This window comes from Hyla sarda, chromosome 1 (genome assembly GCF_029499605.1).
Source record: "Hyla sarda isolate aHylSar1 chromosome 1, aHylSar1.hap1, whole genome shotgun sequence".
Taxonomy (NCBI): Eukaryota; Metazoa; Chordata; class Amphibia; order Anura; family Hylidae; genus Hyla; species Hyla sarda.
In genome coordinates, this window is record NC_079189.1 from 603,181,616 (window position 1) to 603,198,601 (window position 16,986).

A 16,986-nucleotide genomic window follows, 5' to 3' on the forward strand; every position below is an offset into this window, starting at 1 on the left:
ATGCTGGGACATTATACAGTAATGGAGGGGTCTGGTGATGACTGGAGAGGTGACACTGCTGGGAATGCTGGGACATTATACAGTAATGGAGGGGTCTGGTGATGACTGGAGAGGTGACACTGCTGGGAATGCTGGGACATTATACAGTAATGGAGGGGTCTGGTGATGACTGGAGAGGTGACACTACTGGGAATCCTGGGACATTATACAGTAATGGAGGGGTCTGGTGATGACTGGAGAGGTGACACTGCTGGGAATGCTGGGACATTATACAGTAATGGAGGGGTCTGGTGATGACTGGAGAGGTGACACTGCTGGGACATTATACAGTAATGGAGGGGTCTGGTGATGACTAGAGAGGTGACACTGCTGGGAATGCTGGGACATTATACAGTAATGGAGGGGTCTGGTGATGACTGGAGAGGTGACACTGCTGGGAATGCTGGGACATTATACAGTAATGGAGGGGTCTGGTGATGACTGGAGAGGTGACACTGCTGGGAATGCTGGGACATTATACAGTAATGGAGGGGTCTGGTGATGACTGGAGAGGTGACACTGCTGGGAATGCTGGGACATTATACAGTAATGGAGGGGTCTGGTGATGACTGGAGAGGTGACCCTGCTGGGAATGCTGGGACATTATACAGTAATGGAGGGGTCTGGTGATGACTGGAGAGGAGACACTGCTGGGAATGCTGGGACATTATACAGTAATGGAGGGGTCTGATGATGACTGGAGAGGTGACCCTGCTGGGAATGCTGGGACATTATACAGTAATGGAGGGGTCTGGTGATGACTGGAGAGGTGACACTGCTGGGAATGCTGGGACATTATACAGTAATGGAGGGGTCTGGTGATGACTGGAGAGGAGACACTGCTGGGAATGCTGGGACATTATACAGTAATGGAGGGATCTGGTGATGACTGGAGAGGTGACACTGCTGGGACATTATACAGTAATGGAGGGGTCTGGTGATGACTGGAGAGGTGACACTGCTGGGACATTATACAGTAATGGAGGGGTCTGGTGATGACTGGAGAGGTGACACTGCTGGGAATGCTGGGACATTATACAGTAATGGAGGGGTCTGGTGATGACTGGAGAGGTGACACTGCTGGGAATGCTGGGACATTATACAGTAATGGAGGGGTCTGGTGATGACTGGAGAGGTGACACTGCTGGGACATTATACAGTAATGGAGGGGTCTGGTGATGACTGGAGAGGTGACACTGCTGGGAATGCTGGGACATTATACAGTAATGGAGGGGTCTGGTGATGACTGGAGAGGTGACACTGCTGGGACATTATACTGTAATGGAGGGTCTGGTGATGACTGGAGAGGTGACACTGCTGGGAATGCTGGGACATTATACAGTAATGGAGGGGTCTGATGATGACTGGAGAGGTGACACTGCTGGGACATTATACAGTAATGGAGGGGTCTGGTGATGACTGGAGAGGTGACACTGCTGGGACATTATACAGTAATGGAGGGGTCTGGTGATGACTGGAGAGGTGACCCTGCTGGGAATGCTGGGACATTATACAGTAATGGAGGGGTCTGGTGATGATTGGAGAGGTGACACTGCTGGGACATTATACAGTAATGGAGGGGTCTGGTGATGACTGGAGAGGTGACACTGCTGGGAATGCTGGGACATTATACAGTAATGGAGGGGTCTGGTGATGACTGGAGAGGTGACACTGCTGGGAATGCTGGGACATTATACAGTAATGGAGGGGTCTGGTGATGACTGGAGAGGTGACACTGCTGGGACATTATACAGTAATGGAGGGGTCTGGTGATGACTAGAGAGGTGACACTGCTGGGAATGCTGGGACATTATACAGTAATGGAGGGGTCTGGTGATGACTGGAGAGGTGACACTGCTGGGAATGCTGGGACATTATACAGTAATGGAGGGGTCTGGTGATGACTGGAGAGGTGACACTGCTGGGACATTATACAGTAATGAAGGGGTCTGGTGATGACTGGAGAGGTGACACTGCTGGGAATGCTGGGACATTATACAGTAATGGAGGGGTCTGGTGATGACTGGAGAGGTGACCCTGCTGGGAATGCTGGGACATTATACAGTAATGGAGGGGTCTGGTGATGACTGGAGAGGAGACACTGCTGGGAATGCTGGGACATTATACAGTAATGGAGGGGTCTGGTGATGACTGGAGAGGTGACCCTGCTGGGAATGCTGGGACATTATACAGTAATGGAGGGATCTGGTGATGACTGGAGAGGTGACACTGCTGGGACATTATACAGTAATGGAGGGGTGTGGTGATGACTGGAGAGGTGACACTGCTGGGAATGCTGGGACATTATACAGTAATGGAGGGGTCTGGTGATGACTGGAGAGGTGACACTGCTGGGACATTATACAGTAATGGAGGGGTCTGGTGATGACTGGAGAGGTGACACCGCTGGGAATGCTGGGACATTATACAGTAATGGAGGGGTCTGGTGATGACTGGAGAGGTGACACTGCTGGGACATTATACAGTAATGGAGGGGTCTGGTGATGACTGGAGAGGTGACACTGCTGGGACATTATACAGTAATGGAGGGTCTGGTGATGACTGGAGAGGTGACACTGCTGGGAATGCTGGGACATTATACAGTAATGGAGGGGTCTGGTGATGACTGGAGAGGTGACACTGCTGGGACATTATACAGTAATGGAGGGGTCTGGTGATGACTGGAGAGGTGACCCTGCTGGGACATTATACAGTAATGGAGGGGTCTGGTGATGACTGGAGAGGTGACACTGCTGGGATATTATACAGTAATGGAGGGGTCTGGTGATGACTGGAGAGGTGACCCTGCTGGGACATTATACAGTAATGGAGGGGTCTGGTGATGACTGGAGAGGTGACACTGCTGGGACATTATACAGTAATGGAGGGGTCTGGTGATGACTGGAGAGGTGACACTGCTGGGAATGCTGGGACATTATACAGTAATGGAGGGGTCTGGTGATGACTGGAGAGGTGACACTGCTGGGACATTATACAGTAATGGAGGGGTCTGGTGATGACTGGAGAGGTGACACTGCTGGGACATTATACAGTAATGGAGGGATCTGGTGATGACTGGAGAGGTGACACTGCTGGGAATGCTGGGACATTATACAGTAATGGAGGGGTCTGGTGATGACTGAAGAGGTGACACTGCTGGGACATTATACAGTAATGGAGGGGTCTGGTGATGACTGGAGAGGTGACACTGCTGGGACATTATACAGTAATGGAGGGTCTGGTGATGACTGGAGAGGTGACACTGCTGGGAATGCTGGGACATTATACAGTAATGGAGGGGTCTGGTGATGACTGGAGAGGTGACACTGCTGGGATATTATACAGTAATGGAGGGGTCTGGTGATGACTGGAGAGGTGACACTGCTGGGAATGCTGGGACATTATACAGTAATGGAGGGGTCTGGTGATGACTGGAGAGGTGACACTGCTGGGAATGCTGGGACATTATACAGTAATGAAGGGGTCTGGTGATGACTGGAGAGGTGACACTGCTGGGAATGCTGGGACATTATACAGTAATGGAGGAGTCTGGTGATGACTGGAGAGGTGACACTGCTGGGAATGCTGGGACATTATACAGTAATGGAGGGATCTGGTGATGACTGGAGAGGTGACACTGCTGGGACATTATACAGTAATGGAGGGGTCTGGTGATGACTGGAGAGGTGACACTGCTGGGAATGCTGGGACATTATACAGTAATGGAGGGGTCTGGTGATGACTGGAGAGGTGACACTGCTGGGAATGCTGGGACATTATACAGTAATGGAGGGGTCTGGTGATGACTGGAGAGGTGACACTGCTGGGACATTATACAGTAATGGAGGGGTCTGGTGATGACTGGAGAGGTGACACTGCTGGGAATGCTGGGACATTATACAGTAATGGAGGGGTCTGGTGATGACTGGAGAGGTGACACTGCTGGGACATTATATAGTAATGGAGGGGTCTGGTGATGACTGGAGAGGTGACACTGCTGGGAATGCTGGGACATTATACAGTAATGGAGGGGTCTGGTGATGACTGGAGAGGTGACACTGCTGGGAATGCTGGGACATTATATAGTAATGGAGGGGTCTGGTGATGACTGGAGAGGTGACACTGCTGGGAATGCTGGGACATTATACAGTAACACCACTGGAGGGGTCGGGGTGATGACTGTATCATTATGTGCCAGGTTCCTATAAGGTGTCAGGACGTGGCGGTCTATTTCTCCATGGAGGAGTGGGAGTATGTAGAAGGACACAAGGATCAGTACAAGGATCAGGTGATGATGGAGGATCAGCAGCCCCTCACATCAGCAGGTAATAGACATGACTATATACACACGTCCTCTCATTATTTGTATGTAAAGAATGAATTCAGTCTCTGTATGTGTTCCCTACAGTCAGATCCAGTAAGAGAACAGCAGCAGAGAGGTGTCCCCGTCCTCTTCTTCCACAGGATCAGGATCAGGTAGATGGAGATATTCCCTATGATCTGTAGAAGGGCTGTGAAGCTCTTGTGTTCAGTCTTGTTTTATCCTACAGTATTATATGCTTTATACTTGTGGAATGAGAAAGGTGGAGATGACAGGATAAAGCCGACCATAGACATTACATGTTGTCTGGATCTTCTCACAGTTTTCTGGCTATGGAGACTGCTGGTTGGAATAAGGAACCAACAGGTTGGATTTATACCCATCTGATCCTTTATTTCCCCCGAGACAAACCCCAGAGGTGTCTGGCAGGAGCTGATCTCCTCCACTGACACAACCTGAAGCCTGTCTAGCCATGGGGGATATACATGTGTATGAGGGTCCTGAGGTTATTGATCCATTATCTAATATCTATGTCCGGCTTCTAGGAGACCTGCAGCTATGGGGCTCAGATAACTCCTCCTGTCATTTTTGATTCCAATGATAATTTATAATATTTTTTGCTCATATTAAACATTTCCTACTGTCTGATGATATAATATTTATTTCACAGCTTATGAATCAGGATGAACATCTGAACTATATTAATGCTACAGACATAAAGGAAGAAGAAGAGACATATGTGAGCAGTGATGAGCAGTATAAGGAGGACGTTCCTACAGGGAAAGATCTGATCTATATTAATGCTACAGACATAAAGGAAGAAGAAGAGACAGATGTGAGGGGTGATGAGGAGCTTATGGAGGACATTCCTACTGGGAACCATCTAGGTGAGTAGTAACCACTAAATCATTCACAGAGTTACAGATTATACTCAGTCACTTGCTGCATCAGCGTGTGTGTTGTGTTTGTAGAAACATAGAGATAAGCCGTCACTTCCAGGGAAGGCAGCATTATAGCCCTAACACTAGCCTCAAACCACTGTCCCTACCTGCTTTGATGATCTGTTCTAAACAAAGTCAGAAACCTAGAGGGCTGCAAAAGTACAGAGTATAAGGCAAAGTTATATCAGGTCACAGGCAAAGGTCAGGTACGATAGATCAGATCAGCAAAAGATACAGGTATAAATGCCAATCCAGGGTAAAGACCACAAACACAGTCAAGGTGAAATGGACATCCTGAGGAATATATATCGCATCTAAAGGAGGGCCAGAATGTAATTGGCTCGTCGTCCATACCCCCAGATAGGCCTTGGCATTGTCACAGCAATGAATGATGCAGCAGTGGAGCACAAAAGGAATTAAAGGGGTACTCCGGCCCCAAGGCATCTTATCCCCTATCCTTTGGCCCCAAGACATCTTTTCCCCTGCTGGAAGCGCTGTAGGCTCTCAGTCTTATGCCTCCTGACCACGGGGACAGAGTATCGTGACATCACGACTCCACCCCGTGTGACGTCGCCCCCGCTATGCAAATCTATGGGAGGGGCCGTCGTGTCGTGATGTCAAGATACACTGGCCCCGTGGTCGGCACCTGGCAGTTTGTGAGCTGGCAGCGCGGCGTGCAGCTCAAAGAGGTGGGAATGCAAGATTGTGGGCATCCCCTGGTTAGGGGACAAGATGTCTTAGGGCCAGAGTACCCCTTTAATAAAAATTTCTGATTTGTAAAAAAAAAAAAAAAATCATAGGCAAAGGTTTGTCTGGATGAGAGGCATAAAAAATGTCCTCACTAAGAGACTTTATACTCTAACTCACCATCAAAGTGTTATGTATTGTGACCTGACTCTAGCCTTTTTGCTGACCATTCTTTTGCCTGCCGATTTTGTACTGTAACACCCTCCTAGTTTGACCCTTTCTTGTCCTGACTCTGCATGTAGTGAAGAAAACACTACAACTATGAAAAGTGCTGAGTCACCTAAAGGATCTGTGATTGGCTGAGACGCACACACCTGCCCCCCTACTATTGGCTGTTGGGAGGGTTGTGTCACGTGATGAACTCCACTTTGTTGTAACACTGTTTTCTTCAGTGTGTTTTAGGCTCTCACAGCGGAAAGAGTTTCCCTTGGTGTGAGCTGTGCACGCGCAGCTCACATGTCATTAATTCTCCGATGTGGAGACAGCACAGTGGCGGTGCACTGAGAGTCACGGGGGAGCGGGGCTGGAAATCTGCCCCTGCCCTGTAATAAAGTATATATAAAGTGTATATATTGCCGTTACAAAATATATATATGTATGTTTATATAATTGCAGACGTTTTATTTACTTTTTCTTATTTATTACAGGGCAGGGGCAGCTTTTCCAGCCCCGCTCCCCCGTGACTCTCAATGCACTGCCAAGCACAAGAAGCAGTGGGGATGGAGGGATAGCGGGAACTGTAGTGAAATGTGTGCGCTACATCCCCGCTATCCCAAGTGACAGCGCTTGGGGGGCCCCCCTCGCTTTGCTACATCCCTGCAAAACAGGTAGAGGGGAGATCAGGGGATGGGGAGACAGTGGTGTCTGTAGTGGAATGTGTCCGCTACATCCCCGCAGCGCGTGGGGAGTGCTCAGGGAAGCTGTGGCAATGGGAATAGATTTTGCCATGGGGACAGACACCTTTCTTCGGGAGCGGGGTGGAGTGGTAACGTTGTCTGCAGCGGGGATACCCATCCCCATGGCATAGTGGCCACAGGAATAGACACATTTTGATTGGGGGGGGGAATAATTGGACGTAGGTAGCGGAGATACCCTGCCCTGAATAACTTGGCCGCGGGCGCAGGGCTCACAGTAAGGAGCCTAAAACACACTGAAGAAAACTGTGTTAGGCTGGGTTCACATCATGTTTTGGGCAATACGGGACCGCATACGGCTGGGGGGAGCTAAAACTGGGCGCTCCCGTATCCCTGCCGTATTTGGCCTGTATGTAATGTATTTCAACGAGCCGACCAGAATGGACCACCGACTCCGGTCAGCTCATTTTTGCCCCGTATGCGGTTTAACCACCGGACCATAAACCGTAGTCCACCGTTCATGATGGGTATCATTTTAATCGTATTGACCCACAGAATAAAGAACACGTCATTTTTATCGTAAAGTGCACAGCGTGAAAACAAAACCTTCCAGAATGTGCAAAATTGTGGTTTTCATTTCAATTTCCTCCCTAAAAAAAAAAATTGGTCACTCAAAAAACAAGCCCTTGTATGGGTCTGTAGATGGAAATATAAAAGAGTTATGGATTTTAGAAGGTGAGGAGGAAACAACGAAAATGCAAAAATAAAATTGGCCTGGTCCTTAAGGTTAAAATGGGCTGGGTTAAATAAAATGTGTAACTTTTTACGTTGCATATAGGGATGTTGCATAACAAAAGCTTTAAATTAATGCACATTCGTTAATGTTCTATTACTGATAAATAACAATCTGTTTTATCCTTGGCAGATTCTTGTATCAGGAGATCAGAGGAGAATCTTATATCTTCAGATTATAAAGCAGATGATGATATCACACAAGATACATATGAAGAACATTCCATTATCCCAGATACACCCTCAGCCCTTCACAGACAAGATCTGTCATCTCATCCTGTTATACCCGTCCTGTCTTCTGATCCATCACAGACTGGTACACAAAATAAAAATCATCGATGGCGTATTAAACATGAATCAGCTCATACAGAAGAGGAGACATTTGATTGTGGAAAATATTTTACACAGAAATCACATCGTGTTGACCATCAAAAAACTCACACTGGGGAGAAGCCATTTTCATGTTCAGAATGTGGGAAATGTTTTACCTTGAAATCAAATCTTGCTATTCATCTGAAAATTCACACAGGGGAGAAGCCATTTTCATGTCAAGAATGTGGGAAATGTTTCTCAAGGAAAGAACATCTTGTTTACCATCTAAGAAATCACACGGGTGAAAGGCCATTTTCATGTCTAATGTGTTGGAAGTGTTTCCCCCGGAAGGGAGATCTTGTTGAACATCAGAAAAGTCACACAGGGGAAAAGCCATTTTTATGTTCAGAATGTGGGAAACGTTTTTCTAAGAATTCAGATCTTCTTAAGCATCAAAAAATTCACACGGGAGAGAAGCTATTTTCATGTTCAGAGTGTGGGAAATGTTTTACAAGGAAAGCACATCTTAGTGAACATTGGAGAACTCACACAGGAGAGAAGCCATTTTCCTGCTCAGAATGTGGGAATTGTTTTACCCAGAAATCAAGTCTTGTTGAACATTTGAAAATTCACACAGGGGAGAAGCCATTTATATGCTCAGAATGTGGCAAATGTTTTTCATCCAGAAAACTGCTCACTAAACATCATAGAACTCACACAGGGGAGAAGCCATTTTCATGCATAGAATGTGGGAAAGGTTTTACAAAAAAATTACATTTTGTTAAACATCAAAGAAAACACACAGAGTAGAAGCCATTTTTATGTCGTAAATGTTGGAAATGTTTTTCTTTTAAATCTTCTGCAACACTGGAAAATTCATACTGGAAAAATCTAATTTTGTTGGACATCAGAGAAATTCACACATGTAGAAGCCATTTCGATGAACTAAGTGGAAAGTAGGGATCGACCGATTATCGGTATGGCCGATATTATCGGCCAATAATCACCATTTTGGGCATTATCGGTATCGGCAATTATCTTGCCGATAATGCCCCGCACCGCCCACACCGCGACCGCGACCGCCACCCCCTCGACCCACCGCACCCCCGACCCACCGTGATGCTAGGCGCTATACCGGTATGGATTTTTGCCTATACCGCTATAACGGTCGGGCCCCACCCTCCGAGTCAATAAAAAATTAAACTTACCCGTAATGGGGGTGGTCCGGGCCATCCATCCATCCTTCCTTCCTTCCTGTAGTGTCCGGGGGCGTTCCGGGTGAAGAGTGAACCGGTCCGGGCTGTCCTTCTCCCACGGTCTTCTTCTCCACTCCGGGCAGGCTCCGGCCTAGTACACTGCATAGACACCGCTACGCCGTGACGTCAGGTGCGTCGCTGCACACGGGCGTCACTGCGCAGCGGCGTCTATGCAGCATACTAGGCCGGAGCCTGCCCGGAGTGGAGAAGATGACCGCCGGAGAATAAGGACAGCCCGGACCGGACCACCCTCCACCCGGAACGCCCCCGGACACTACATGAACGATGGATGGATGGCCCGGACCACCCTGACAGGTAGGGGAGAGAAGCCATTGCAGATCATTGATTTAAAGCGCCCGCTTTAAATCAATGATCTGCAGCGGTGTCGCAGGGGGTTAAATAGCCGATAACTTATACCGGAATATCGGTATAAATTATCGGCTATCGGCCCTAACCTGCACCGATTATCGTATCGGCCCTAAAAAAAACGATATCGGTCGATCCCTAGTGGAAAGTCAACTCTAAATGCACACAAAATTTTTTATTGACCAGCCCATGGATCGGTTTTATCCATAATTCACATCAACAAAAAGACTTTAGAGCATTTTAAATGTACTCTGCAGTTACAACCTAGGGTCACATATAAAAAAAAAAAAAAAAAATGTAAAAAAAATTTCAGTAAATTATAGAAAGTAAAAAGAACCATGGCCAATGATAAAAACAAAATAAGAAATAAATAAAAGTAATTTAATACATTAAAGAGTGATGAGTGAATGTGTTGAAATAAATTTTGTGCCCAATTAGAGATTTTTTTTTTCAAGCCATTTAAGCCATGGAAAAAAAATCCAATTTTTTTTTCTTTTTTGAAAAATTTTAATTTGTGATCAGGGCTTACACATTCGTGCTCATGATAACCTTGACATATATTTACTTGTAATGTACACATTATAAACTTTAAGATATCGGTCTGGAGTGTGCCCAATGACCGCGACGGAGGCCACACCTTTAGAGGGCAAAAGGTCAATCTGGTAGGGAATCAAATGTTGTAATCATGACCAATGCCCCTACCTTAGCACAAAACCAAGATATAGCCCTGACATTAAGACAGAAAATAGGTGAAGCGAACGGACTGGCACAGGGATCGATGCCTGGAAACAGTCATGCCTCCTCTTCACCGAAACCAGAGTTTGGCGCTTGAACAGGGTCAGGCTAAACCCAAACCGATATCTGCTTGTAGCATGTGGCCTAATCTCATTGCGAGAGTGAAACACTGACCTGTCGGCCCAATGAATCCCATCATATTCCTGCTAATGAGTGGCAAAAATAGAAACTTAGCTAAATAGGCACAACCATCGACACCCGACTGACCTTGGCGGTAACAGCCTTATTGCCTGAAGATCAATAATATCAGACTACCTTACCTGAAACTAAGCCAATCCCAATGCCCCATTCCTAACTCCACTAGCCTCATGGTGATAGACCCACCCTATTGCCATTATGTCTGACATTGCCTAACCAATGTACCTGCAGACACTACCGCTCCATGTCTGAGCCATTGCGCCCTCAAGCTGGACCATTGTGCGTATGATAATGCTGATGAAGCAGGCGCTACTAGGGCGTCAACCGTGTGACGGACTCTAGCTGGAAAAAAAACAAAACTGTAACAAACCTGCGTGGTATATCCCCCAGCAGACGTATTGTCATGACTGGGGACCCCATAAACGTAACGAGTTGCTCTTATTCTACAAAGTATCAGTGACCAGAACCTGCACTGCCTCTGCTTGCCAATATGATAGGCATCCGGGATATCCGACCGCCTATGCCATGGTTGCTTTGAGACTGTGTCAGTAATGTAGACCTGCGTGAACCTTAACCTGCAGATGTGGTAGGCCCGAAGGGTAACAAATACCTATGTTGAAATGTTATTGCTCTGAAGATTTGTCAGTGACAATAACCTGTGTGGTGCCACCCCCCCCCCCCCCCCCGTGGTGCCTCCTCCGGCAGACGTGGCAGGCATACCAGGTAAACAACCATCTGTGTGTCATGATGTTATTGCTCTGAAGATGTGTCAGTAACAATAACCTCCATGGTGCCTTCCCCTGCAGACGTGGCAGGCATAACCGGTAAACAACCACCTGTGTGTCATGATGTTATTGCTCTGAAGACGTGTCAGTAACAATAACCTGCGTGGTGCCTCTCCCTGCAGACGTGGCAGGCATGACAGGTAAACAACCACCTATGTGTCATGATGTTATTGCTCTGAAGACGTGTCAGTAACAATAACCTGCGTGGTGCCTCTCCCTGCAGACGTGGCAGGCATGACAGGTAAACAACCACCTGTGTGTCATGATGTTATTGCTCTGAAGACGTGTCAGTAACAATAACCTCTGTAGTGCCTCCTCCTTCAGACGTGGCAGGCATAACAGGTAAACAACCACCTATGTGTCATGATGTTACTGCTCTGAAAAAGCGTGACAAGAAACCGACCTATGACCATGTGACGTAACTTGGCAATCATGGAAAACTATAACGTAAGCCCAAGCGTGGGCACAGTGTAGTTATAAGCGTATGAGCCGTATCATGGTATACGCGTGTGTGTACTATAACTGCATAGAAGCACCATGTACAGTGAATACTATGAACACCATCAGCTCGTCAATGCCATGCACCTTCGCATGGCACTGACGCCATGAGCGTCCGAACAACCCGAATGCCCGGGCCGCATGGAACACATGGAAACAAAGCCCACACACGCACAACCAGTCCCGCGTCAAGAGTGCATGTGTGGCATGGAAAGCAATGGATGTATGAACGAGAGTGCATGAACAGCAAAGCCATGCGTACATGGAATACTATGTATGAACAATAGAACTGTGAGCGTATGACACAGTAAGAGCTAAGGACGAATGAACAGAATGGTATGGATGCTATGAGCGTTCAAACAGTACTAATGGCATAGGCGTAATGTCAATGCCAAGAACATGTGGCCCGTGTAAATGCCATGAACGGATGATCGGTATAAATACCCTTAGTGTATGATCAAAATAAAAGCCATTGCATATGGAAAGTATAACTGCGTGTATGAAACCGTGTGCAAGCCATGAGTGAATGACCGTGAAAATGCTAATAGTATGGTTAATAAACACAGTGATAATGCCATAAACGTATGAAAATGCGATGAGCGTATGACCACTGTAGATACCATGAGCTTATGAACAGCATTACAGCCATGGGTGTATGCAACAGTATTGACGCCGTGAACGTATGACCAGTATGTGTGTTGTGATCAAATGAATGGTGCAAAACGCCATGTGCATATAACAGCAAACCCGTAGGTGTGAACAGTATGAATATTATGGGCATGCGATCAGTATGAATACCATGAGCGTATGGGCAGTATGAATGCCATGAGTGTACGTAGAGTATAACTGGAACGAGCGTAATGACAGTATAACTGCTATGGCTTACGACCAGCATGAATGCCACAATCATGTCGATAGTACGTTCCATGAGCGAATAAATACCATGAGCACCCAACAATGTGTAGCCATGACATACAGACTGTAAAATGCACACGCAAAAACGCCCCGAGTGTACGCCCGGCATTGATACCATGAACAAGCGAGCAATACCAGTGGCATGAGCGTAGAACAGCATGAACACAATGTGCTCCCACGCAGTGTATGCACCCCAAGCATATACATGGAATGTCATGAATGTAAGAACAGTGTAAATGCCATGTATGAACAGCGTGAACAGTGTAGATGTCCTGAGCGTACCAATCAGAATAAATGCCATGAGCATAATGAACAATAACCGCCAGAGCGCATGAAACCGTGTAAAAGCCACAGCAAATGCCCAGTGTAAAACGCCACAGTATATGAACAGTGTAAATGTGATAAGAGTCTGAACAAAGGTGTACGGTATAAATGCCTTGAGCGTACGGACAGTTTAAATGTCATATGAATAGTGTGAATGTTATGAGTGTGTGTACAGTAAACGCCAAGAGCGTCTACCCAGTATGAATGCCATGAGCGTGAGAACGGTATAAAGCAATGAGCGTGTGATCCGAGGGAAATGTAGTGAGCATATGAACAGTATACAAACCATGAGTGAGAGAAAGCCATGAGCGTATGAACAGTATAAATGCTGTGAGCGTATGGTACAGTGTAGAAGCCGGGAGAGTATAAACAGTATGAAAAGCCATGAGAGTATGAACAGTATAAATGCTGTGAGCGTATGGTACAGTGTAGAAGCCATGAGCGTATGAACAGTATAAATGCTGTGAGCGTATGAACAGTATGAAAGCCATGAGCGTATGAACAGTATAAATGCTGTGAGCGTATGAACAGTATGAAAGCCATGAGCGTATGAACAGTATAAATGCTGTGAGCGTATGGTACAGTGTAGAAGCCGGGAGCGTATGAACAGTATGAAAAGCCATAAGCGTATGAACAGTATAAATGCTGTGAGCGTATGGTACAGTGTAGAAGCCGGGAGCGTATGAACAGTATAAATGCTGTGAGCGTATGAACAGTATGAAAAGCCATGAGTGTATGAACAGTATAAATGCTGTGAGCGTATGGTACAGTGTAGAAGCCGGGAGCGTATGAACAGTATGAAAAGCCATAAGCATATGAACAGTATAAATGCTGTGAGCGTATGGTACAGTGTAGAAGCTGGGAGCGTATGAACAGTATAGATGCTGCGAGCGTATGGTACAGTGTAGAAGCCGGGAGTGTATGAACAGTATGAAAGCCATGAGCATGTGAACAGTATAAATGCCATGAAATGTATGAACAGTATGAAAGCCATGAGCGTATTGAACAATATGACCACATGCTTGTAACGGTAATTCAATTTGATTAGTTTACCTCTGTTTGTGGCATGCGTCAGGAAGTGTGTGCACTGATGTGGCGATCTTAAACGGCTTTAGCATAATGGATTGTGTGTTTATTTTTATTTTTTTGAGTGTACGTGCAGTACAAAGGAGTGAATGCAGAATAGATGCTAAGCACGTGTGTGCAGAATGAAACGCTAAGAGTGCATGTACCGTATGAATGCTATGAACCGTGTGTACCGTATTGACTGCTATGCACAGTGTGTCCGCATGAGTTCTATGTATGTACGGTATAAATTCTATAAGTGTTAATGCCGGATATATGCTATGAAACGTGACTCTCCAAACATGCAATGAGCGCTGGAGGGTCACATGATTGGGGGGGGGGGGGGGGTTTTGTGAAAAAATACCGTTCTATACCGTGGAACCGCCGCAAGTTACAAAAATACCGTGATACACATATTTGATATCAGCCATCCCGGCTGGATCACTAATCCCTTGACACTGTGCTGTAAATGTACCGCTCAGCTACATGTACATTACACATATACAGCTCTACTGTGTACACATACAGCTCAGCTACATGTACATTACACATATACAGCTCTACTGTGTACACATACAGCTCAGCTACATGTACATTACATATATACAGCACTACTGTGTACACATACAGCTCAGCTACATGCACATTACACATATACAGCTCTACTGTGTACACATACAGCTCAGCTACATGTACATTACACATATACAGCTCTACTGTGTACACATACAGCCCAGCTACATGTACATTACACATATACAGCACTACTGTGTACACATACAGCTCAGCTACATGTACATTACACATATACAGCTCTACTGTGTACACATACAGCTCAGCTACATGCACATTACACATATACAGCTCTACTGTGTACACATACAGCTCAGCTACATGCACATTACATATATATACAGCTCTACTGTGTACACATACAGCTCAGCTACATGCACATTACACATATACAGCTCTACTGTGTACACATACAGCTCAGCTACATGTACATTACACATATACAGCACTACTGTGTACACATACAGCTCAGCTACATGCACATTACACACAGCTCTACTGTGTACACATACAGCTCAGCTACATGCACATTACACATATACAGCTCTACTGTGTACACATACAGCTCAGCTACATGCACATTACACATATACAGCACTACTGTGTACACATACAGCTCAGCTACATGTACATTACACATATACAGCTCTACTGTGTACACATACAGCTCAGCTACATGTACATTACACATATACAGCACTACTGTGTACACATACAGCTCAGCTACATGTACATTACACATATACAGCTCTACTGTGTACACATACAGCTCAGCTACATGCACATTACACATATACAGCTCTACTGTGTACACATACAGCTCAGCTACATGTACATTACACACATACAGCTCTACTGTGTACACATACAGCTCAGCTACATGTACATTACACACATACAGCTCTACTGTGTACACATACAGCTCAGCTACATGTACATTACACACATACAGCTCTACTGTGTACACATACAGCTCAGCTACATGTACATTACACACATACAGCTCTACTGTGTACACATACAGCTCAGCTACATGTACATTACACACATACAGCTCTACTGTGTACACATACAGCTCAGCTACATGTACATTACACATATACAGCACTACTGTGTACACATACAGCTCAGCTACATGTACATTACACATATACAGCTCTACTGTGTACACATACAGCTCAGCTACATGCACATTACACACAGCTCTACTGTGTACACATACAGCTCAGCTACATGAACATTACACATATACAGCTCTACTGTGTACACATACAGCTCAGCTACATGTACATTACACATATACAGCTCTACTGTGTACACATACAGCTCAGCTACATGCACATTACACATATACAGCTCTACTGTGTACACATACAGCTCAGCTACATGTACATTACAGATATACAGCTCTACTGTGTACACATACAGCTCAGCTACATGCACATTACACATATACAGCTCTACTGTGTACACATACAGCTCAGCTACATGTACATTACACATATACAGCTCTACTGTGTACACATACAGCTCAGCTACATGCACATTACACATATACAGCACTACTGTGTACACATACGGCTCAGCTACATGTACATTACACATATACAGCTCTACTGTGTACACATACAGCTCAGCTACATGTACATTACACATATACAGCTCTACTGTGTACACATACAGCTCAGCTACATGTACATTACACATATACAGCTCTGTGTACACATACAGCTCAGCTACATGCACATTACACATATACAGCTCTACTGTGTACACATACAGCTCAGCTACATGTACATTACACATATACAGCTCTACTGTGTACACATACAGCTCAGCTACATGCACATTACACATATACAGCTCTACTGTGTACACATACAGCCCAGCTACATGTACATTACACATATACAGCTCTACTGTGTACACATACAGCTCAGCTACATGTACATTACACATATACAGCTCTACTGTGTACACATACAGCTCAGCTACATGCACATTACACATATACAGCTCTACTGTGTACACATACAGCCCAGCTACATGTACATTACACATATACAGCTCTACTGTGTACACATACAGCTCAGCTACATGCACATTACACACAGCTCTGCTGCAGACATATATAACACACACATACACAGCTCTGCACCACGCACATCACACACACACAGCTCTGCTGCATACACATAACTTCAGCTCATCCAGCAGCGATCACAACCAGCACAGCAGAGTCCTGCATACACTGAGCAGATGAGC

At 45.7% G+C, this 16,986-nt stretch overlaps 1 protein-coding gene across 1 annotated transcript in view; it reads left to right on the plus strand.

Moving 5' to 3' along the window:
* The window catches only part of LOC130295739 (zinc finger protein 850-like), a 60,203-nt gene that overhangs the window by 26,634 nt on the left and 16,583 nt on the right, over positions 1 to 16,986 (plus strand). The window contains exons 8-11 of the mRNA XM_056546837.1: positions 4,238 to 4,364; positions 4,448 to 4,515; positions 5,031 to 5,247; positions 7,828 to 8,812. Of these exons, the coding sequence (XP_056402812.1) occupies positions 4,238 to 4,364; positions 4,448 to 4,515; positions 5,031 to 5,247; positions 7,828 to 8,812 (1,397 nt within the window). The remainder of the gene's footprint in view (positions 1 to 4,237; positions 4,365 to 4,447; positions 4,516 to 5,030; positions 5,248 to 7,827; positions 8,813 to 16,986) is intronic.